Here is a 23,607-nt window from a genome sequence, read left to right on the forward strand (position 1 = left end):
TTTGGAAGCAAGTCACCCTGAGAAGCTAACCTACCCACACATTTTAAAAGGCTGCTTTTATTGTGGACAGATTATTTACTAGGAGTTATTACTCTCCTGTCCAGAGGGTGGCAGGCAAATTGAGATTGTGGATGATGGGATTTCCGTGTCCCCTGCCTGTTAGATTTAGGAAGAGTGGGTAGACATTTGGATGGGAACCAGGAGCCAGACCCTGCCACCGTGCAGATGAGATGAGAGGAAGCCAGGAGCCCCCTGTGATGGGGACGCTATAGAGACTTTAGCTCTTTGGTTTCTCCCGCCTCCCCTTCACTTGGTGCGTCTCCCACACCTGAGAGGTTAAACATTCAACCTCTAGAACCAAGCTGCAATGATTTGAGTTTCAACTTGTTTTTACAACTAGTTTTGTAATCTAGGGCTTCCATAGGCCCTCTGAATCGATTCACTCACTGAAAGCTATTCCAAAGAGTCCTACTTGCTGAATGTATCATTTTACCCCCTAAAACATCTTCTATAAATTGTATAGCAATTTATATTGGGTATGTTCTAGGGTCCACAGAAATAGTGAGACTGTGGGATCCGTGTTTCCATGGACGTCTCCTTGCTTATTTCCCTTCTTTATTCCTCACATTGTTTTCTCCTAGCTCTCCCCACTCTGTCTTTGTGACCTTCCTCGATTGTTTTGAGACGGGATTTCTCTGTGGAGCCCAGGCTGTCTTGGAACTCGCTCTGTAGACCAGGCTGGCCTCTAATTCAAGAGATTCACCTGTCTCTGCCTCCTGAGTGCTGGCATTAAAGCTGTGGGCCACCGCTTGACTACAATTTTCCTTCCCCATGGTTTGAATTTCTTTTAGTAATTGTCTGTTAATTGGCTACCCCTAGCTACATTACCTCTGGGCCTCAATTTCCTGGTGTATGAAATAGACACAGGGGGGCTGGAGAGATGGCTCAGAGGTTAAGAGCACTGGCTGCTCTTCCAGAGGACCTGAGTTCAATTCCCAGCACCCACATGGTGACTCACAACCATCTATAGTGAGATCTGGTGCCTCTTCTGGCATAAGGTCAATAGAGCACTCATATACATAAAATAAAAAAAAGCCTTAGTTTGCCGGGCGGTGGTGGCGCACGCCTTTAATCCCAGCACTCGGGAGGCAGAGCCAGGCGGATCTCTGTGAATTCGAGGCCAGCCTGGTCTACAGAGCGAGATCCAGGAAAGGCGCAAAGCTACACGGAGAAACCCTGTCTCGAAAAACCAAAAAAAAAAAAAAAAAAAAAAAAAAAAGAAATAGACACGGTCAGAATGTGCATCTCACAAAAGCAATACTAAATTGCTTAGAGGATGCCTGGGCTACAGCAAGCTCTATTTAAGTTAGTTATAACTCCAGTATGGTTTGCTGTGCTTGGAATAACATGCAAAGCTCTGTCGTATAAGGAAGGTTATTTGATAGAGGTGACTTGGGGAAAAGGAGGGAGTCACTGTCTAGAGCAGTGCTTCTCAGCCTTAAGGCTTCAACCCTTGAATACAGCTCATGGTGTGGTGATCCCCAACCATAAAATTATTTTTGTTGCTACTTCATAACTGTAATTTTGCTGTTATGAATCATAATGTACATATCTGTGCTTTCTGATGCTCTTAGGGGGCCCCTGTGAAAGGGTTGTTTGACCCCCAAAGGGGCTGTGACCCATGGGTTGAGAACCACTGGTTATATCTGGAGCGATAGAACTAATTAAAATAACAATATATGAGAGGTCTCTGCATTCCTCAAGAACTTGCCTAATACTAGAGTAGGGAAGTCAGGACTCCACAGTCAAGGCCTACTTGGATTCTCGCTGTTTGGTACTAAATCCTCCTACCATTCACCATGCGCAACGCTGCAGTTTAACAGTTTGCAGAGGCAAACAGTCAGGACAGTCAAAGTAAACTCACAGGGGCTGGAGAGACAGCTCAGCAGTTACGAGTGCTTGCAGGAGTCTGGTTTTCAGCACCCATTATCTGGGAGCTCACAAATGCCTGTAACCCCAATCTAGGGAATCTGACACTCTCAGGCTCCCAAGGATATCTGCATATACATGTGCATATACATACAAATACACATAAACTTTTTAATATTTTTAAATAAAATAAGCTAGCATTTGTGATAGTACTGGTAGTCAAGGCACTTTCACAAGTCAAAATTCTAATTTCTATGAAAAAAAAAAACTTGTCAGTATTAAAGCAATACACTACATTACAGGTGCTTTTTGCTGTCTGTGTTTATAGGTAGCTTCTGGATCCTGTGGTTCTCAGTGGGGACAATACTGACCCCTCTGGTAGTAAATAGGGGAAATTTTTCAGGTTTTTCGAGACAGGGTTTCTCTGTGTAGTTTTGGTGTCTGTCCTGGCTCTTGCTCTGTAAACCAGGCTGGCCTGGAAGTCACAGAGATCCGCCTGGCTCTGCCTCCCGAGTGCTGGGATTAAAGGCATGCGCCACCACCGCCCGGCTTGTGGAGCTTCTATAAAAGAACCACTATTATACTTAGATGAGGCAGGAAATATTTAAAGGAATCTTGATAGCTACAGCACACAAGAAACCCTTCTTCCATAACCTATGCATGTGTCCTAGGTTCTATACGGCTTTAACCACATCACTGAATAAAATATTCATGAGGAAGTATGTCTCTAGAACCTGTCACACACACACACACACACACACACATACATTTTTAAAAAAGGAACCCTCTCCTCAATTCTAAGGAAACTGGCTACCATCCTTCTAAAGTTCTCACAGAAGTTGGTTGTAATACAGCAGCTATGTCTCAGGGCTTAGTTGTCTGGGAGGAAAGACACTGCTTTCTATCTTTAGTGATGGTCTAACTATAGATTCTTTCCAGAGACCAGCACAGGGCCTAATTTAAGCCCACCTGCTAAATAAGAACACATGAACAGTTACTGTCATCAGAAGATCTTCATGGGAAAAATACATAAATAATTCAAAGCAGGTTTAAAGTTCTGAGCATTAGCACCCTAGTGTTCAGAGATGCTTTGTATCATCATGACCAATCTGAATGTTCTCTAATGTATGACACATGTACACACCCAATTTGAGTGCTCTCTAATGTGTGGAATGTGTACATACCCCATGATCTGTGTGGGTCTGTCTACCCCCTACACTGCTTAAATGATTTCCCTCCCTGCTGTACTAGACAAGGCCTGGCAATCTCATTCAGTGGCTAAAATCAGGTTTGGGCTCCTAGAACTGAGAAAGACAAATTGGAATGACCACACACATTGGATAGTGAGAAAGTCTGCCGAGTCAGCACATATGTGTTTACTTTGAAAACAAATCTGGCTGGAGGTACAGCTCCATAGTCAAGAGCATACACTGGTCTTGCAGAGGTCCCTGGTTGGTTCTTCACCAACCACAGTCAGATGGCTAACACTACCTGTTGGGAATCAACCTCCTCTTCTGGCCTACAAGGGCACTGCATTCACACGCAGACCACCACTCCCCAATGTTGTAGAGTATTATTGTAACGTGTGTCACTTCTGTTTATGTTGCATTTGTTTAACTCTGTGAAGCTGTGTTACTGTGCCTGTCTAAAACACCTGATGGTCTAATAAAGAGCTGAACGGCCAATAGCGAGGCAGGAGAAAGTATAGGTGGGGCTGGCAGAAACAGAGAATATATAGAAGAAAGATCAAGGAGAGGAAAAAGAAGTAGCTAGAGAAGAAGGACATCAAGGGTCAGCCACGGAGTAAGATTAAGATTTACAGAAATAAGAGAACAGGAAAAGCCCAGAGGCAAAAGACAGATGGGTTAAGTTTAAGTTAAGAAATACTGGCAAGAAACAAGCCAAGTTAAGGCCAGGCATTTACAATTATGAATAAGCTCTGTGTGTGATTTATTTGGGAGCTGGGTGGCAGGCCCCCCAAAAAGAACAAAAACAAAAAACAACACCCCAACTTAAGAATGAATAACAATAAAATCTTTTTTAAAAAATGTAACCTTTATCATAAAGTGTCAAGTAATATATGGAATATAAATACAATAAAACTTTAAAAGTATCCAACCAAGCTTTTATTTGGGTTTTATTGCAATCTACTTTTGGCAATAAGGGAAAAATGACCATAAGAACTCATCAGATTTTATTCAACAAAGCAGTTTTTCATGAATGCTTAAGGTCAGTGTATAGTCAGCTCAGCTTCCAGTATCAACTTGAGTACCTCATCATGGATATTTATGCCAGAATGATAACAGTAAGGCATTGCAAGATGCTACATTTTCTAAGATTAAACCATATTTTACATATTATAATTTTAGGATAGTAAAGTATACTAATACTCCACAATAAATAAGAATTTTTAAAAAGTGTTGCTTAGCCCTTGTTTAACAAAATTCCATTATTAGCTTATTCTTTAAGTACTCCAGTTAATAAAGATTTGATTGTACTTCAAGAACTCCGACTTTTGCAAACATTAAAAATTAGTTATTTGTGACTTGTTACATTGAAAACAAAGCTTTAAAGCACATCCACACTTGTCCTTAAAAGCATGTTTACATCAGATATAACTTCTTATGCCCAACACCACGGCTTACACGGCAAAGGAGTCACATCCCAGGACAGCTAGGTGGCAATCCTCCCACTCCACTGCCTCCAAAAAGCCACACTTGGCCTCAGTGTAAAAGTTATATTTTATTGCCATGCTACAAAATGTATGAAGTTGGCACTGACGGGAGATAAAGAACAAAGGGCAGGGAGGGGTGGAGGGCAAATGATGCTGTTACATACACAACAAGGTTTTATTTTAATTAACAGTGGTCAAGTTTTGCCAATACTAAAAATGCAAACCCAAAATTAAAATGCTGATATGAAACAGCATTAAAACACAATTTATGCATAGTACAGAATCACGTCTTTCATTAGAGAAATATGGAATGTTTAGAAAAGAAATTAACCATAGGGGTGAAATTCATATCTCATATACAATTTGGCAATGGTAGTCCCACTGTAGACAACTTTTATAGAAGAAAAATTAAAATCTAATAAGGTACCTTTATACAAAGTTGCTATATTTATGCCTTTATGTAGGAAAAAAACATTTTATAATGCAAATTAGGACATACAATAATCTTACATTATTATACAATGTAATGAAAATAGAAACATAACACAACATTTATCCTTTATAAAACATCTATTTGCATTTACTAATGCAAATGTGGCACCCTGGTGACTACCGTACTATTGATCCCAGCCTGTTTCCATGCTGTCTTGTACAATTGCCAGAGAAATTCAACTACAGGATGCTAGAAAAGAACTGTTACACCCTGAAAGATGAGGAAGCAGGAATGGGGAACAGGCAGCAAGAAGACAGGGTGCTGGTCTGGGCAGAGTACATTGTGATAGGTCTGAATACTTTCATTTGTTAACTTTTCAAGCCAAAATGTTTCCTATACATTCTGTAATTTCGTACCAATGCCTTGACTCAAATTTGGCAAACATTAAGGAAAAAGTAAATAGTACCATATAGTTCACATCAGAAATATGAATGAGATGCCAATACATTACTTCTGAATGATGTCTCTGATGTTATGTCTATTTCAAGAATATTTATATATATATATATATATATTTATACATACACACTACACATTGCACAAAACACTTGGGCATTATGGGTAGAAAAGAGCACAGGGGAAACTGGGAAGTACTTTTTAGCTTGTTAAAACCTTTACCTTGAGGCAAATACATGGTGGCACATTGTTGGAGAATTATGAAAACATAAGGCCCCTGTCCCATTTTTAATAGAACATTATTGAGGTACATTTTTATATGCTGTGCCACAGATCTGAGGTGGGAGCAGTAGGGAGAATAAACACACATTAGTCTGACTTATAACATTGTAGGGGTCAACATTAATGACTGTCATGACGAAGATTGCTTGGCAAAGTTTAAGTCCCAACCATGATTTATTCTGGATCTACTGAGAAGTGAAAACTTTTTGCTGAGTCTTTAAGAGTAAAGTGCATGTCTCATCACTCCACAGCAGCAGGATATACAAGGAACTATTTGCCAATCTCCTGGGAAGGAGGGAGGGAAGGAGGGAGGGAGGGAGGGAGGGAGGGAGAGAAGGAAGGCACCATATTTTCATTTTTCAAAGGAAGATGAAACTGAGAAGTAAGACATTCAGAAAAACACTAGCAATCCCCCTATCACTTTTCACCCCTGGTCTGGGAAAAATGTTGTCTGATCTATATGGATAAAAACGGATTTTCTTCAGGAAAAACAAGGGAGCGAGGATTCTATTTCTAAAACCAAAAAGTAGGATCTCATGGTCTAATCAATAAAACCAGTTATCCAAAATTAGGTTTGTCTCAGAAAATCTGAGACATATGGCCACCAATATGTGCCAATAAAATATCTCACTTTAAAATTCAAATAGTAATAGGTACATTCTTCCAGGACAGAGCTTAATGCCCATTATGAGACTACTGTAAAGGGCAGTGGTATTCTAAATGACTGATTAAATAGCAACAAAGGTAATTTCCAGAAGACATCTAGAAATTACCACCACCTGTTTAACTCTTCCTAATCAATATTCACATAGTACCCTAAAATCAAATGTTTAGCAGACAAATTGGTCCCATTTTTATTCTTAACCATATACTTTTTAAAGCATAAACTGTAGTGATTATAGGAGAGTCACCAAAGAACTGTAAAATTGAATTCAGTTCTGAAGGGAAACGCAGAGAGAACAAAGAAAAGAAAGAAGAAACCATGCAGCCTCCAGCATGACCAAACAGACCAGCCCTCTCTCTCCCTGGAGAGCTGGGCTATCCTGACGCTGGTACAGAGGGAACCGTGTGCACTGTAGCCATCAGTTCTTACCACATTCAAAAACCCCCACTGGCATTTGGCACAATTAGCAATCCACTCAGAAGAAAGAACAAACAGAACAGCATATTAGACATGAACTCTGCACATCTAGCCATTGCTCTCTTAGAGAGAACAGTGAACATTTCAGTAAGCACCAAGTTTACAGAGGAAACAAGAAGGAAAAAGAAAATTCTGCTATAAACCAATGGCACTAAAAAACGATGAAGACAACACTTTTATTTTATTTTCATAATGGCCCCACTCTACTGCTAATCTGTTCACTGTTGTGTGATGAGTTCCTGAATACACTGAATGTTCTATGACTGAAACCTTTTCTTGTTAAATCAGTCTTAGTCACACCTGGTATATCCAGATCATGATATAAAACTTCCTCAATGTTAGAGAAAAAAGTAAAATATTTTGTAAGGCTGCCTGTCCTTCCACCCTTCTCTTTATTCTACAGTGGGTTGGGAATTTGGAGCATTCTTGATTTTCAAGAGTTCGACATCAGTTTCTATCAACTTCAGTTCATTTCAGATCCTCAATTACAACATAATCACACTGCGTCCAGCCTTCCCAGTACCTGCTATGCTGGCAACAATATCAACAGCTCACCAAAACCAGGAACTACTGAGAGCGAGCCTAGCTCCCTGGAAAGGCCAGCGGAGCCCGGCACAGCGGAGTGGACAGAGCAGGACTGTAGTCATGCCACTGAGGCAATCCCTGTTAAAGTGCTGGGGATGCGCCCACAGGGAGGATGGCACCTTTGGGGAACTCACATGCTTCAGAGTATCTTCCTTTTCTTCTCGGCAACTGAAGAGATCATAGGAATGACGACGTTTAAAATCGAGACAATGGTTTTTCTTCAAGCTGACAAGTAGACAGCAGATAAATAAATACTGGACAAGAGCAAGCCTGTCAGAAAATAACAGTCAGCTCCAAATGGACCTTCAAGACCCTAACTGGACAAAAATGCAGACTAAGTAACAACAGACACACACTCCCATGCCAAAGTGATACACAAACTCAAAAACTGTATTGTAAATTGAGAAAGACGTTACAAAACAAAGACAACCCAAACACCAAAGGGGAAAAACAAAACAAAAAACCTGAAGCTAAATGGGAATTTCATGGCACAAATGTCTCCAGCAAACAATGTGCTGCCAATAACCTATCCAAGAGAAACGCCAACAGATCATGGTGTAGATTTTTCAAATGTTTCTGGGTAAAGTGACCTGAGACTGATTCCTAAACCCACCATCATTCTGAGTATGATATCTGGACATGCCCTTCAAATGACACCATGAGATGAGTAAACAAAACGTTGTCTCCTGTCTGCCTTCCAATACATAACTATATTCATGATACTGGACTCTTTCTAGTAACACTGAAGACAGAGGAGCTGACTGGTACGAAAGGAGGTGTGGTTCTTTTGTTTCTTTCTTTTTTTTTGGCCCAAGTCAAAAAGCCTTTAATTAATGAAATAAGATTCCTCGTGTTCCATGCTGGAGACCATACACTGTGAGCAGTGAATCCTACCTTCAAAGCCTAGAGTTATGTCAGCAATGCACATTATCAAGAGACTTTATGAAAGGTTGACATGCCAACACAACTTAGACGTGAAAGATATGCATATGTCCTGGATATGGAATAAAAAACAACCAGCATGTCATTCACTTCAAATCTCATTTTAAATAGGCACTGTGAAAATGGGAATGCTGCTGTACAATAATGAGTAGAATATAATGAAACTAGTGTTCTTTAAGGAGTACCTGCTCTACATTAATTCCCTTTAAAGATGCACAAGAACTATTCAGAAAACAACGGAGCAGTCTATAAAGGAGTTAGTGTAGAAATGACAGTGAAGCATCGCATCTTCATTTTAAAAACTTCACGACGGTGCAAATGACGTAATGCTCTCCAGGCTCACATGGGCAGGTCAGTACTATTATGTCTAGTTTTCCTAGATGTCCCGTCGTCTCGTGGTAGTGCTTTCTGCAAGTTGGACATAGCAGCAGTCCTCTCGATGTCTATCACGGCATACAGCTCCGTGCGTCTGGTGGGGGTCTGTGGAAGGGGAGTGGTAGGAGTCTTTGGAGTCTGAGGGTTGTCGGAGTCACTGCCGCCTTCCAAATCCACCTGGATGTAATTGAGCTGCCTGTGCTCTAAGCTGGGGCGCCTGACATCAAAGTTAAAGACTGTCGGGGTACAGTCCCGACGCCTCGAATAGTCTATTTTGTGAGCACTTGCTGGTACAGTTACATTCTCTGTATTAACATAGTTATGCATTGGGTCCAGATTATTATGGTAGCCATTTAGAGATGGCGTCTTTGGTCCTAAATTGTCATCTTCATCCCTACTTAGCTTGCGGGCTTCCCAAACAGGAGGCAAAGATGGTAGATTCTCATAGTTTAACAACGCAGTCCTTCTCTGAGCGGAGTTGTTGATGTTCTGAGTATCGGAGGTACTGGTAGATGTCAGACGACCTCTTCGGACCCCTGAGGCACTAGGGATAGATAGCCCGTTTATATTTTCATACACCAGTTTGTTAACGGAGGGGGCATCTCTCCGTTCGTCACTGTCATAGCCAGTGTCCCACTCGGCGCTGTTCGCACCACTTCCGCTAACTTGGTCTCTTCCCAGCTGCTCCAGTTTCTCCTTTTCCATTAACTGCTTCTGAACAGGGGTCGGTCCTAACACGAACTTGACTCCTTCGGGTTTAAGAAGAACCTGAGGGTCCCTGTCTTCAGTGTTACTTGGTTCTTCTTTTGGTGTATTGCTTTCAGCATTAGAAACTCTTGCCTCCGGGGGCACATGCACGCTTGCACGGTTTTTTCGCTCTTCTTGCACACCTGTAGTGTTAACATAAGTATGTACCTAGAAAGAAAACAAAGCCAATCAGTCAAGTGTAAAGCACAGAGCAAAAATAGTTTGATTAATGAAGGAGCTAGAAAGATGGCTCAGTGGTTAAGCACTCAGCTGCTAGAGGACCTGAGTTCACAATTCCTAGCACCCACATGACAGCTCACAACTGTCTGTAACTCCAACGCCTCCTTTTAGCCCCTACAGGCACTCCACACATGGGCTGCAGACATACACACAGGCAAAATGCCTATCTATACACATAAAATTTTTTAAAAAAGATCTTAGTCATGTTAATTCATTTTATTTATTTATTGACAGGGTCTCACTGTGCAGCCCAGGTTAGCATCAAACTAGACCCAATACCGCTCCTTCCCAAATGCTTGTGCCACCATTCCTAGCTTACCTAAGTGAATCTTGTTACTTCCTCTTTAAATATACTGTTACCTTAAAACTTTTGCACCTATTTTTTACCTAATAAAAAGATTGGAGGAGAGGAAAGAATGCAGAAATCTTTTAATTTGTAAAAAAGGAATAACTACTTTAAAATAACACACAGCATTATATTTATACAGTATTGTATTGATCATGGTGACACATACCTATAATTTTGGTACTCTGGAGGCAGAGGCAGGAAGATAGCTAAGTTTGAGGCTATCATAGGCTACATAACAAGACCCTATTTCAAAAAAGGGGGAAGGAAGGAAAGGAAGGAAGGAAGGAAGGAGGGAGGGAAGGAAGGAAGGAAATGGAATGGAAGGAGAACAGAATGGAAGGAGAACAGAATGAAACAGGATTATCATTTTGTAGCTGGTTTAGAAAACCTTGCTAAGAGCTGGGCGGTGGTGGCACATGCCTTTAATCCCAGCACTCAGGAGGCAGAGCCAGACAGATCTCTGTGAGTTCGAGGCCAGCCTGGTCTACAGAGCGAGTTCCAGGGAAGGCGCAAAGCTACACAGAGAAACCTTGTCTCGAAAAACCAAAATATGTGTGTGTGTGTGTGTGTGTGTGTGTGTGTGTGTGTGTGTGTGTGTATGTATGTATGCCACCCAGGAAGACACCACTACTAATTAGGAAAGCTCAGTGGTAATTTAGAAAGACAATCTAAAGAGATCTGGAAGACTAAACCTAAAAATTTTAGGATTCAAAATGAAATGCAAAACTGAGGAAAATGTAATTATAGTAAATATTATAAAATGTTTACTACATAAAGAACACAAAGAAATTACTTTAAAAACACTAAAAATCCCTTACTGACAAATGATCATATAACTTACAAAGATAAACTTATCTGATAATATAAAACTGTTCAAACAAATACTTGGTTCCACATAGTGAGGAAAACTAAATGACTCCAAGCAACTTCAACAGCAAAACCTACCCTTCTATCTGTAGTTCACTGATAACAAAGAAGAAAACATCAAAAGCAGCATCAACTGTTAACCCACCGAGAACCGACTGAGTCTGTCTTTCTTCATCGACAGACGGACCTCTCTATGGACACATAAACTACTCGGAAGTTTCTTCAATCCCAGCACTCAGGAGGCAGAAGCAGGCAGATCTCTCTGGGAGTCCAAGGCCAGCCTGGTCCACATAGTGAGTTCCAGGCAAGCCAGAGCTCCCTAGTGAGACCCTTTCTCAAAACAAAGTTAAGTTCCCTAACATCTGTACATATTTCAGCACAGGCTAGCAAATACAGGCCATTTCTTCAATTTTCAAGCAGAAGTAATTCACAATGGAAGTTGTAATTCATACTGAATAAAAGCTCCAAGTATTAACCCACAACACTTCACTCCACAGAGGGTTCTGCGGTCACACAGTGGCAGCTGCTTACCTGTTCCTCAGCCACAAGCAAAGGATGTGTAGACTCTTCACCGACTGAGGGTAAGCGAGCACTTCCCACAGAAGGATGCCGGCTGGAGGGGTGGGAGGAGGCATCTCCAAATGAGGGGTAGCGGGGATATCCATTAGGTAAGTTCTGAGCAGCAAACCCTGGAGCTGAGTTTGTGTTTATTGAGTTGAGGAGAAAGACAGGATATGGGAGTAGGGTAGAGAATAAAAATGAGTGAGAATCTAATCCGCACCAAGTTAGTGAGACATTCCTGTCAGGACATACAGACACTAGAACACAGAGAGCAGCTCACCCAGTCTTACTGCATCAGCTACTGTTCTTTCTGGCAGTGCTGGTGATAAAGGATCTGCCTGCCCACCCCCCCACCCCCCCACACACACACAGTCGGGCATTCTGACACTGAGCTATACTCCTGGCTTTTAAGTCACATTTTAGGTAATGTGCGATAATTAATGTTTTCACTTTAAAAATGTTTGTAGCTAAAGCTAACAGGGGTTTTGTTGATGATCACCATTTCTGACTGTTACAGATTAAATATCCATAACCTGTATCTTATAAATGTCTGACATGCAAAATGAGAGGGAATATGGCTACTTACTTGTGGGTGTTCGAGGTGTTCGAGGGACTTCCAATTCTGTCTGATGATTATTCCTTTCTACAACTGGCTCTTCCACCACATTTATACTATTATTTTGCATTATCTCTTGCAACATGTTAAATAATTCTTCTGCACGGGCACACTTAAAAGCAAAGATTCCTACAAATATAAATCAAGAGGGATGCAATGCTCTCAGCTACTGCTCCAGCACCATGCGTGCAAAACCTGCTCCCTGCCGTGAGGACAACTGTAAGCAAGCCCACAGCGAAATGCTTTCCTTTATAAGGTCTGCCTTGGTCACGGTGTCTCTTCACAGCAATAGAATAGTGACTAAGACAGCAGCCTAATGTGCCAACAGCAAGAAATAACTTCTGAGAAATAAATTACTATGCCTTATTTCAAGGCAGAGAGCTGTAAAGTTCTCAGATAATTTTTGTTTGTTGAACGGATGTTTCAGGGCAGAGCAAAGGGGATCTGCACATAGAAGCTTTAACAGCAGGGGGCCCAGTCACCAGTAACAAAGCAATGCTTTGCCACTGAACAGGCCTGGCTGGAGGTATAATTATTTCCTTGTTCATTGTCACAATTCTTTTTTTTTTTTTTTTTTTTTTTGGTTTTTTTGAGACAGGGTTTCTCTGTGTAGCTTTGCGCCTTTCCTGGGACTCACGTGGTAGCCCAGGCTGGCCTCGAACTCACAGAGATCCGCCTGGCTCTGCCTCCCGAGTGCTGGGATTAAAGGCGTGCGCCACCACCGCCCGGCCATTGTCACAATTCTATAAGGCAGGTACTATCAGTCCCCCTTTACAAAATTCCAGTAAAAGGCACATAACTTGCCAAGGTCACTCTACTAGTAGGGAGCCAAAATTATCATCATCATTATTAATAAATTAATAACCATGTTCTATCTGACTCCATTGTTTACATTCTTTGCCCAAGAAGTTAGAACCAAAAATGACACTTAGCCATTTTATTTCTACCATGGACAAAGTGTTTAGTGCATGCTTGATAAATGAATTCACAATTAATCTGCTTTCTCCGCCCCCCCCCCCCCCCCCCCAGATAGGGTTTCTCTGTGTAGCCCTGGCTATCCTTGAACTCACAGAGATCCACCTGCCTCTGTCTCTTGAGTGCTGAGATTAAAGATGTGCACCACCAAGCCTGGCCATAATTTACCTTCTTTTTAAACCGTCCCTGTTTGGGAGTTTTGTGGGTTATTTATTTATTTATTGGCACAGGGTCTTCCACTTGGAGTTTGCTATGTAGAATTGCAGCAATCCTCCTGCTTCTATCTCCCAAGTGCTAGGTGTACAAGCATGTGTTACCATTCCAGTCTTTCCTTCAGAAATGAAACGCTATACACAGAGTAACTGATAACTGCAGGAAATAAAGGCTTTCCCTACCTTGTCCAGTCTGACACCTTCGACCACTTTCAAAAGAAAAGAGATTGGAGTCATAGCCATATCGTCGCAGGCAGAGGTAGTGCCATTTTACTGAGTCGCGTTTACGGGTGTATAGAATCAGTTCTGTGTCTGTGAGCTCCATTATGCCAGAGCCTAGCTCATTCCCATCATCATCCACATTAATGACCTAAAAAGAAGCAATAGTAATGTGAACATTTCACCAACTTTCAGAAAAAATGCACTGCTGATAATTATATTAGCTTTTTTCTCACTAGCTAGTTTACCCGCCTGTCAATGTGTGTAGGGCATGAACTATGTAACAATAAAATAATAAATAAAGAGTTTACATTACCACTGGAGAAATCAGATACAAACACCAAGTCAAACTCTATTTGATTAGCTGATAAGTGAATGCAACAGAGACTATACAGGCAGCAACAACTGCCTGAGGTGGCTGAAGAAAACAAGGAGGATCTTCAACTAGACTCGAGCATGATTAACTTTAGAGAGGGAATCCGGTAAGAGGGAAATCTGGTGGCTCACAAGATACAAACACAACATGAAGACACAATGCTGAAACAGAGGAAAGTAAGTACCTTTAAAGAGACCAATTAAGATAGGCCCAAAGTCCATCTAAGGAAAGGACTGTACTGCTGAGCTCCAGACCCCGCCCCCTACAGACGGCTGGGTGAAGGCTCGGTGGTAGAGCCCTGGACTAGCACACATGAGGCCCTGGCTCCATTACTAGTGCTGCCAGCAGAGAACACAGCCAAAGACTGAGACCGAAGGGTCGTATTTGTGGAGAAGGTGTTATGCTCCTGGGGCACAGACAGGTGATTGGCTTGTACTTTCCCCATTTAATCTTTGTAACAACCCTAGACTACAGGTCTCCATTGAACCAATGGAGGTAAGACTTACTAATCATACAAACTGCCCAAGAGCACAAAGCTGTTAAGTAACAGAGCTGGAAGCCACACAAGGTACATGCCATCCAGAAGCTAAAACATAACACACCCAGGGTGGATTGTAAGTGACACTAAATAGCTCTGGGATCATTTAGCCTATGTTAGCACAGGTTACTGAAGGATGGACGAGGACTAAGTATATGGCAACCACGGGATGGCTCTCAGGTGACTGCAAGTGCAATGAAGAAATCAAGCCAGACGGAAGCACAACCCGACGGTCCCAGCTAGAGCAGAAAAGAGGAGGACTGGGCTACAAGGCAGCCTTGGGTATGCCGTGAGACCATCTTATAGAGAAAAAAATGGCTGGGCATGGTGGTGCAGACCTTTAATCCCAGCTTTCAGGAGGCAGAAGCAGGCAGATCTCTGAGTTTGAGGCCAGCCTGGGCTACAAAGCGAGTCCCAGGACAGCCAGGGCTGTTACACAGAGAAACCCTGTCTCAAAAAAACCAAACCAACCAAAACAAAATAAAATAAAAAAACCAAACACCAAAAACAAACAAACAAACAAAAAACAAATAAAAAAACAAACAAAAAAGTCATCTAAGCATGCATGCAGATGTCTAAATGATAGTGCTACAGTCTGGATCGTAAGTATCTCCCTCAGGCTTAAGTGTTCAAGGCACAGACCCGGTCTGTAGCACCGCTTATAAAGCGTCAAAACCTTAAAAAGACGGGGTCTTCTCGTGAGGGTGGGTACGTGCATGAAGAAGACCCAGCTGTGTCTTGTTCTGTGTCCTGATGTGCTACTGCACCGCTGTCCTGTAGCAGTGGTTACTGGATCATGTGCTGGAACCTCCACGACTGACCCGAAATAAAACTGTCTTCAACATCAGTCTTCACTACAGTGACAGAAAGCTGACACGTGACAGGACTACAGGACAACTGTAAGATGACATTCTAAAGAAATGATAACCACAACTGTGTGGTGACCTGGACACAAAGGGCCCCAGGAAAACTAAGGAGAGTCCTATCATGGTTTGTTCCCCTAGCCTGGTCAGCACTGTGGCAGTGCCGGGGTGGCAGGACTGACTTTGAAGAGGTGGGCATCTGGGAGGTCCTCGGGTCACTGGGGGTGTGCCCTCACAAGGGCTCAACATAGGACCTGTGAGACTCCAGACAGTCCCCGGTGTCGCGTCCGCCTTGACCAGCAAGGAAGACGCGACGCCAGGCTCTTCTCCAAGCAGTTTATTCAGGAACCTTGAACAATCTTCTGACCCCGGGGAAAGCCATCTTCTTCTTCTTCTCTCTCACTCTCACTCACTCTCACACTCACACTCACTCGCGCGCAGCGCGCGCGCGCGCGCGCCCTCAAAAGTCAGCCCACGCCCTTTATAGCCACTGGGCAATCAACCCCGTGGTGCCACGTGGACAATGCCGCTAGGGTCAGACATACGCAAGCAAGCCGGATTAGGTCCAGGTGTGCAGAAGCAAGCCAGATCCTAGCCTTAGCCAAATAAGGAGCACCTGCCATCGGGAAGGCAGAAGCCAGACCCGCGCCATCTTTGAGGCACGGTCGTGCACGGCTCTCTACACCCCGGTCTCTCTGAGTCCTGCTCATGCAGACCACTGTGATACTATACCACAACAAGGCAATCTAGTAGAGGGCTCTTTGGTCAGGGCCAGTGCTATGCTGACTGAACTTTTCTATTCAAGGTGTGAGCTAGACAAACTTCTTTTCTTTGTTGAGTATTTAGATGGAGGCATTTGTTACAGTAATGAGAAATGGACTAGCAATCCATATTGTTGGTAAGAAAGTGTCATCATTTACTCAAGAAAAGGTGGACTGGGGAAAAGGGGGAGAAAAAAAAGGCTCTGGGTAATAAAAAGAAAGAAGGCAAGATAAATTAAGTGTTCGAGTACATCCAAGTAGACAGAAGAAGAAAACAAAGTTCTGTTGGTTTACTGACCTTAAACTTGTTCCGATGGTTATCTGGGACAGTGTCTTTATCTGGACAGCTACAACAGCTACCCATGGCTTCTTCAGAAGACCATGTGAGCACTGCACAGAAAATAATTTGAAGAAAATTACTATATCAGGATACAAAACTGCAAAACAGGAAAAGACTAGAAAGCACCCCACACAGGCATGATACTTTGATGAAGAAAATAAAGCCCAATGGTGTTAATGTTTAGAACTAAATTTCATTCAACTAGTTGGTCAATTCTGCTTGGTGAGAATAAATTATATAAGGTATAGGGCACAGAAACTCACATTTCCAGTTTAATTTATAAAGGTCTGATTATTCTAAAACCATGTACCACTACCTAAACAATTACCTTACAGTTATTCAATACTTAATCAAGAAACTAATCTTTTATGGCTTATCAGAAATTTCATGTCCACCCTTAAAAAAAAAAGCTGGCATGTGGCACACGCTTTTAATCCTGGCAGAGACAGGCAGCTGAGTCTGAAGCCAGACTGATTTATACAGTGAGTTCCAGGCACACGCACGCACGCGCGCACACACACACGCGCACACACACACACACACACACACACACACACACAATTTTTTAAAAAGGATGCTATACTTTTAGCTAACAGGTATTTTGATTCTTATTACTCGGTGTAGTCCCTTTTACGTATCCTACTAGACATGAGTTCATTGACAAGCAACATACAACACCAACTTTTAAACAGTACATTAGTAAGAAAGAAGGTCAACTCAAAATTCAACCAGTAGATTAAAGCACACAACCCTGGCCAACCTGACATCCTTTGTCTATTTAATCCTTTGCCACAGAAGGTCAAAAAAGGTTACAGAGATGACAATAAGTGTTCAAGAGCATTCCAAATAAACATAGGAGAATGTCAAAGCATTAATTCTAAACAAAGCAGAGGAACAGAATACATTTGCCATTTGCTACATAGGGTAGGGAAAGACGCACAGGAGCCACACAGCATTACAAATACAGATCTGATTGAAACCGTTTAAATTCAGTGTTTTGTTTTTCTTAACCACTTTCAGGTTTAAAAACCAAAACTGCCTTCTGCCTTGGTCAAACTACCCTACCTCTAGTTAGAATAAACAAACTACCATTCCCGACATCAGCTTATTGTCCCACAGCCTTCCACATCAGCTGTGGGCAGCTTCCCTTTTCCAAGATGAAACTTTTCCTGGCCCCACCTACTAGGTTAACTTGAATTCTCACACATCCGCATCCAAGCACCCCAGGCTGTGCAATAGCACAGCACCTACCATGCCTTGTCTTTAGCAGACACTGTGGCCAGCTATCCACGTATATACTTTTCTCCCTCCACTATGAGCTCCTTACTCGTCCTCGCACACCTAGTGCTCAACACTATATAGGTCCTTTAGGCCAACCGTGAACATAATGAACTACACTACACTAAGGTAAAGAATGCTGGACAATTATGATTAAGATGAAAAATTGTACTAGCATATAAACCTAAAGAAATGAGAAGCTGCAGCGTTCCCGCAGCACAGCAGCGGGGTCTGGTATGGTGCTTTGGGTGCCAGTCAACTGACTCACTGTGCTGGGATCATGGCAGACAGGTATCCTGTCTTCTTCATTCTCTAGGGTACATGTTCCACAGATGTTTTCAGTTTTTACTGACAAGGGTTAAATTATTAAATGAGAAAAATACGTTTAAGTTTACAAAAAGTGTAATTGATAGAAACATTCTGAAAATCTAAAAATTATATGGCATTCTTTCCCTGACCTCCTTAAGCACATTCATTTTACCCATGAAAGGGAGCTCGTCAGATGTGTACTTAAAATTCATCTGCCTGCAGGACACATGTAAGTAGGAGATGAACTCAGAAATTAGCAGATTTAAAACTGAAATAGGATGAAGACCTAATGTCGAAGCAGCAATGGGTACGAAGAAGAAAGTGATGAACTTAAAGGACAAGGGTGGCAGTGCTGGGAGGCTGGCTTGGCAGAAATGGGCAGAAAGCAAGTGTCCACCATGCAGATGATTAGTAAAGTTCCGTAGCCCGAGATGCTTCAGCTGCAAGTCACGATGGCCTCGGCTTCAGTTATCCTAACCTCAGGTTGCAGACAACAGCCAAAGACATACAAATGAGCTAAATGTGTAAACGTGGTTCTGAGGGAGCATCTTAGAAATATCATAATGTGGCCGGGCGGTGGTGGCGCACACCTTTAATCCCAGCACTCGGGAGGCAGAGCCAGGCGGATCTCTGTGAGTTCGAGGCCACCCTGGTCTACAGAGTGAGTTCCAGGAAAGGCGCAAAGCTACACAGAGAAACCCTGTCTTGAAAGCAAAACAAAAATCAAAACAAAAAAAAAAAACCCAAAACAAAACAAAAGACAAAAAAGAAATATCATAATGCACAGAACATTAAAGCTGTAAGAGAGAAGGAAGGCTGGGGCTGGAGATGGCTTAGCAGTTAAAAGCACTTACTACTCATGCAGAGGACCGAGGTTTGGTTCCCAGCACTCAGATGGTGGCTCACAATCACCTGTAACCCCAGTTCTAGAGGATCTGTTGCCGTCCTCTGACCTCTGAGGGCTCATGCAGGCAGGTGATACAGATACACACACCCAAGCATACACATAAAATAAGTATCCCCATCATGATGAGAGGGGACTGAACCTCTGAAATTGTGAAACAAGCTACCTCAATTAAATGCTTTCCTTTATAAGAGTTGCAGTGGTCATGGTGTCTCTTCACAGCAATAAAAACACAATTCTAACTGTCCTGTCTCAGACTTCCAAGCACTGAGCTTAGGGATGAGTACCACATGCACATATTCCCCTAAGACAGCAGACATTTAAAGAAGCAGGTTTACAATCAATGGGCCACAAAAAGATTTTTCTTAAATTTTATTTTTTAGGCTATTTTTTTTAAATTTTTATTTTATATGCATTGGTGTGAAGGTGTCAGATCTCCTGGAACTATAGTTACAGACAGTTGTGAGCTGCCATGTGGGTGCTGGGAATTGAACCTGGGTCCTCTGGAAGAGCAGCCAGTGCTCTTAACCACTGAGCCATCTCTCCAGCCCCCAGAAAAAGATTTTTCTTAAAATAGGGAGGGAAAGTGTTTGTGTGTGTGTGTGTGTGTGTGCGTGCGCACGCGCGCGCTAACTGACAGAGCAGGTTGAGGACCTAAAGAAGGTGAGTTACAGGGACCAAACTGAGGGGTCTACCGAGAGATGGCGACTGCCTTGTCCTCTAAAGCAAGAGACAAATAAATAAGAATGAGGGGACTAAAGAGATAGCTTCAGGATCAGATGCCTTCTTCTGGCCTCTACAGGCACAGGTATACCACACACACACACACACACACACACACACACACACACACACACGCACAAGAGAAAAGGGTAGACAGGTTCATAAATAAGCTGAAGTAGATGACATCTCCCATCTTAGGAAAGACAAGACAAGAGTTGTACAAGGGACCTGCAGAAACTGGTAAGAGTGAGTGACCAAGAAGTTCTTTGTAAAGATATGTGATGGTTTGAAAGAAAATGGCCCCCAAAGGGAGTGGCACTATTAGGAGGTGTGTCCTTGTTGGAGGAAGTGTGTCACTGTGGGGGCGGGCTTTGAGGTCTTTTTCTCAAGCTTCCCTCAGTGTGAGAGTCAGAAGACTTCCTGTTGCCTGCAAGATGTAGAACTGTCAGCTCCGGCATCACATCTGCCTGCACGCCGCCGTGCTCCCCATCATGATGAGAGGGGACTGAACCTCTGAAACAAGCTACCTCAATTAAATGCTTTCCTTTATAAGAGTTGCAGTGATCATGGTGTCTCTTCACAGCAATAAAAACCAAACTAAGACAGAAGTTGGTACCAGGGACTGGGGTATTGCTGTGAGAGGCCAAAGTGTGTGATTGGAGGAATTTGAACTTTGGTACTTTGGGTTAAGAAAGCACTGCTTAATGGGCCATCCGAGCAGGAGCATGGAAGACAGAGGTGCTGAGAGAGATCTGAACTGGGTGGGGGGGCACACTCAGGAGGTTTCAGAGAGGAGGTTTAGTGTGTGGCCCAGTGATGGTTCTTGTGGTATTTTGGTGAAGAAAGTGGCTGCCCTTGTCCAAAGAGCTGTCCAAGGCTAAAGTGAAGAACTTTGCATTAATTCCATTGGCAGAAGAAATCTCAAAAGGACCTAGAATACTCTGTCACGTGAATATTAGTGGTAACTCTAATGAAGATTTATAATTAAAAAGAGCAAGTAGAGCAGGGCAAATTACAAAATGTAAATTTTGAAGAGAAAAAGAGCACCAGGAAGTGGAATAAATCTAAATTCTGTGTTCAAGGAGATAAATGGATTAAGGAATGGAATAAAGGGAGTGGTGACCTCAGGGCAAGATCCCACCCAGCTGGTTTCCAACTTGTGGAAAGGAATTAAAGAAAAGTTTATATAGTCAGGTGTGGTGGTGCATGCCTTTAATCCCAGCACTGGGAAGGCAGAGGTTGGAGGATCTGACTTTGAGGCCAGCCTGGTCTACAGATCAAGTTCAAGGACAGCCAGGCTTAGGCAGTAAACAAAAACAGAAAGCTGGTGAATTAATTAAAACAAGGCGGCCATGATCCAGCCCTAGTAAGTAAGCAGCAGAACTTGGCAGCTTCAGCCATGTGGTTCTGGCTTTAGAGTTTATGACAGAAGAAACGGGTTACAGAAGTTGTCTCCACACCGAAGGATAGCTGATGAGGCCAGGCACATATTAGGGGTGTCCCAGAATGCAGGCCTCGAGAGGCCATTGTGTGAAGTTGTGAAGTTGCAGCCTGGATTGCCTTGGAGAACCCAAGATGTTAGAGATGGCAGAGTCGTGGGATACCTGCGGAGAAGAGATGCTAACAGGGAGCAGAACCAACCCAAGAGAAAGAAGTGTGTTGCAGTCAACAATCAGAGCGTTTTGACATTAGATGCGGAGATGCAGAGTTTAGAATTTGCCCATCTGATCTTGGGTCTTGCTGTGGTCCAGTATTTCCTGGATGTGCTCCCTTTCCTGGGTTTTGGGATGGTGATGCATATCCTGTGACATTATGTGGACATATGTGCTTTGCTTTTTTATTCTGATTTCTAGGTCACTTTGGACTCTGAAATACATTTAGGACTGTTATGGACTATGGGGACTTTTGAAGTTGGACTGAATGCATTTTTTGTGTTATGATATGGCTAGGAAAGTGGAATGTGGTGGTTTGAAAGAAAATGGCCTCCAAAGGGAGTGGCACTATTAGGAGGTGTGGCCTTGTTGGAGGAAGTGTGTCACTGTAGGGGTGGGATTTGAGGTCTTTTTCTCAAGCTTCCCTCAGTGTGAGAGTCAGAAGACTTCCTGTTGCCTGCAAGATGTAGGACTCTCGGCTCCAGCACCACGTCTGTCTGCACCCGCCGTGCTCCCCTCCATGATCATGATGGACTGAACCTCTGAAACTGTAAGTGAGCTACACCAATTAAATGTTTTCCTTATAAGAGTTGCCGTGGTCATAGTGTCTCTTCACAGCAATAAAAACCAAACTAAGACAGGATAGCTAGGTTTTTAGGTGAGACAATCTCAGCAGAGGATGAGGGACAAGATTAGGCCCTTTACTGGTGGCACTCAGCAGTCAGAGGGCTCATCTGACCTAGGGTGTGAGAGTAAGGGAGACAAAGAAGTGACAAAACATTGGTGATGAAGAGTGCTGGGCAGGGAAGAAGTCAAGGAGAGGCAGCCAGCAGTGAGAAGGAAGAAGGGAAGGAGGAGGGAGAGGCAGCCAGCAGTGAGAAGGAAGAAGGGAAGAAGTCAAGGAGAGGCAGCCAGCAGTGAGAAGGAAGAAGGGAAGGAGGAGGGAGAGGCAGCCAGCAGTGAGAAGGAAGAAGGGAAGGAGGAGGGAGAGGCACAGAACAGGACCAGTTTGGACATGACAGGAGCAGAGGCTCCGTCCTTGTGAGGAGCTCCAGCCACTGAACACAGGCAGTAGTTCACATTCCAGCTTTGGGAAAGAGACCTGTTTAGAAATGGAATTTAACCCACATGGCAGCTCACAACTGTCGGTGACTCCAGTTCCAGGGGATCCGACACCCTCACACAGAATAGATACAGGCAAAGCACCAATGCACAAGAAATAGATAAATCAATCTTAAGAAAAAACAAAGAAACGGAATGTAGTGTTTTGACAATCTTGTTGATGTGCACAATGCACTCTGGTTGTTCTAGTCTTCTCCATCTCCTCATCCTCCTTCCACTTGTCTGTTCCTGGACTCTGACCTTGGTGTGACTCCTTCAGTTTAGCCAGGACCATACCCGGGACTACCGGACTGGGACTAGCACTGGAAGCTGCCAGGGTCACCAGCGCATGACAACTGAAGGTAACGATTCCTCCTCTCTCTGACTCCATCAGTAAGAAATAGTTCTGCAGCGAAGAGCGGGGGCCCTGAGCCCCTCCTCCACCCATGCCTGCTGTGGACAAGCCCATTCTTGTGTGGACCCAGAGCGGACCTTCAGAGTTGGTGAGAGCTCCTGACTGCAATGGCTGTGTATTGCCCAAAGATGTGAAATTTCCATTCAAATCTCCGAGGCCCTCCTTCTGACCTACAGTCTCATGGGCAAAGGGAAAGGCGAGGTGCTGGATAGTTTCCATTTCTGAAGAGCAGATTAGTATCTGGAGGCCACATCTCAGTTATGACACCTCATAATATTCACTGGCATTTTAAACACTGAATAAAGAACCATGTGCTCTCATGAGTACATTTCTCCAGAACTCAGTGCATATGTAAGAGATCTTATGCTCCCCCAGGACAACATTGACATCTAAGTACATTCAATAACAACAGGTAGCTTTCTTGTCTGCGATTAACTTCCACACGCTGCCTGAATATTCTACACTGGGATATTCTGTGTTTGTTTAATTAAAGCCATTTGCATTTATTTTCTGGGAATGGGGGAGTCAGTAAATCAAGACACAACATGACTGCACTCAACAAAACACTATTAAGTTGATTGGTCCTTTCTTTTAAGGTAAATTTCAACTTACCTAGATCTGGCCATTAATATTGTTAGCCTCTGATGCTGCATCAGGAGATTAATCATATTTCAAAATACAATGTCTTCGTCTGCTAAATTAACCTAGAAGTAACAGAAAAAAAAATTAATCTCTTTCTGGCAG

General features: G+C 43.0%; 1 protein-coding gene across 1 annotated transcript in view; it reads right to left on the reverse strand.

The window, feature by feature from the left end:
- Positions 1–4,032: 4,032 nt before the first annotated feature.
- Positions 4,033–23,607, reverse strand: part of Frs2 (fibroblast growth factor receptor substrate 2) — an 86,897-nt gene continuing 67,322 nt past the window's right edge. The window contains exons 3-8 of the mRNA XM_052753423.1: positions 23,476–23,567; positions 16,440–16,531; positions 13,568–13,754; positions 12,168–12,326; positions 11,552–11,715; positions 4,033–9,732 (exon numbers count right to left, since the gene is read on the reverse strand). Of these exons, the coding sequence (XP_052609383.1) occupies positions 8,782–9,732; positions 11,552–11,715; positions 12,168–12,326; positions 13,568–13,754; positions 16,440–16,505 (1,527 nt within the window). The 5' untranslated portion in view covers positions 16,506–16,531; positions 23,476–23,567 and the 3' untranslated portion in view covers positions 4,033–8,781. The remainder of the gene's footprint in view (positions 9,733–11,551; positions 11,716–12,167; positions 12,327–13,567; positions 13,755–16,439; positions 16,532–23,475; positions 23,568–23,607) is intronic.

Source organism: Peromyscus californicus, unplaced genomic scaffold (genome assembly GCF_007827085.1).
Source record: "Peromyscus californicus insignis strain IS unplaced genomic scaffold, ASM782708v3 Scaffold_24__1_contigs__length_46423439, whole genome shotgun sequence".
NCBI classification, from domain to species: Eukaryota; Metazoa; Chordata; class Mammalia; order Rodentia; family Cricetidae; genus Peromyscus; species Peromyscus californicus.